Source organism: Monopterus albus, unplaced genomic scaffold, assembly GCF_001952655.1.
Source record: "Monopterus albus unplaced genomic scaffold, M_albus_1.0 scaffold352.1, whole genome shotgun sequence".
Taxonomy (NCBI): domain Eukaryota; kingdom Metazoa; phylum Chordata; class Actinopteri; order Synbranchiformes; family Synbranchidae; genus Monopterus; species Monopterus albus.
The window spans coordinates 87,754-88,989 of record NW_018128232.1 but is presented as its reverse complement, the minus strand read 5'-3'; the positions used below and the strand labels follow the sequence as shown (position 1 = coordinate 88,989).

The following is a 1,236-nucleotide window of genomic DNA, read 5'->3' as shown; positions in this document are numbered from 1 at the left end:
ACCTCTGAGACTATCACAGTGCAGGTGCATTTATATGGAGACTTGATTCCACACAGGTGGATTCTATTTATCATCCTTTGTCATTTAGGTCAACATTGGATCATTCAGAGATCCTCACTGAACTTCTGGAGAGAGTTTGCTGCACTGAAAGTAAAGGGGCTGAATAATTTTGCATGCCCAATTTTTCAGTTTTTTATTTGTTAAAAAAGTTTGAAATATCCAATAAATTTCGTTCCACTTCATGATTGTGTCCCACTTGTTGTTGATTCTTCACAAAAAATTACAGTTTTATATCTTTATGTTTGAAGCCTGAAATGTGGCAAAAGGTTGCAAAGTTCAAGGGGGCCGAATACTTTCGCAAGGCACTGTAGCATAGACAATTGTGAGATCTGTCTTTTTTAGTTTGTTTGTTTTGCTCAGTGTTATGAAAACTGTTCCTTCATCCTTCTCCCCTGCTTGTTCTGTTGGATCACATCTCAAGTAAAAAGGCCAACACTTGGGTTAAAGGGATCACTTTCAGTGAGGTTGAGAGCAAAGCTGCATTTTCCTTCGTGTCTTACCGGGGCTTTACAGTTCTGTATGCTTGTGTGTTGGTCCTTGGCTACAGCTCCTGGCTGTGATTTTTGTGTGATGAAATCTACTGCCATACTGCTTTTATTGATAGAGCAAATGCTTACACAATGACGCCTAAATTAACTGTTGAAACTCTGACACTTGGGTTTTTCTTTTCTCCTCTCCTAAGTTTTTCCTCATGCTCCATGGTATGTTGACAGAGGATATGTAAGAATCCGATTGACAATTTGTTGTCTTAATAAAAACCTGCATGAATAAGTCCCCCTGAACTTACTTTGTAGTTTTCCCAATTTCGAAAGAAGTTAACAGAGCCATCTCTCCTCCTTTGCAACACAGTCCACCCTCCATTGTCAAGGCCATGTTCACACCAGGCTTGGATCAACCGATCACTGCCGTCAGTCTTCAGTAGATACATCCCACTGGTCGTGTGAGCTGCCTGTCGCACCTGGTAACAGTCCCTGAAAGGCCCTGGGGTTGAAGAAAGAGGAACACATAAAAAAAAAATCCAGGGCTGCAAGATAAATTGTTTTGTGAGCATGATTTACATCCTGTATGATTTCAGTCTCATGTGACTCTGCTGTGTTTGCATTAGCAGGGTGATGTCTTGCATCAAGCCAAGCGCTCCCTGTTCCTCGGTAAAATGCATTAACCAGTAGCAGGAAT

The 1,236-nt window shown here is 41.2% G+C and overlaps 2 protein-coding genes across 11 annotated transcripts in view; one reads left to right on the top strand and one right to left on the bottom strand.

Annotated features, from left to right (window-relative positions):
- ralgps2 (Ral GEF with PH domain and SH3 binding motif 2) overlaps positions 1 to 1,236 on the top strand; it is a 79,354-nt gene that overhangs the window by 51,262 nt on the left and 26,856 nt on the right. The gene's annotated exons all lie outside the window — the stretch shown is intronic.
- angptl1a (angiopoietin-like 1a) overlaps positions 1 to 1,236 on the bottom strand; it is a 20,500-nt gene that overhangs the window by 3,758 nt on the left and 15,506 nt on the right. For both annotated transcript variants that reach the window (XM_020625322.1, XM_020625323.1), the window contains exon 4: positions 848 to 1,041. In XM_020625322.1, coding sequence (XP_020480978.1) covers positions 848 to 1,041 — 194 coding nt within the window. The remainder of the gene's footprint in view (positions 1 to 847; positions 1,042 to 1,236) is intronic.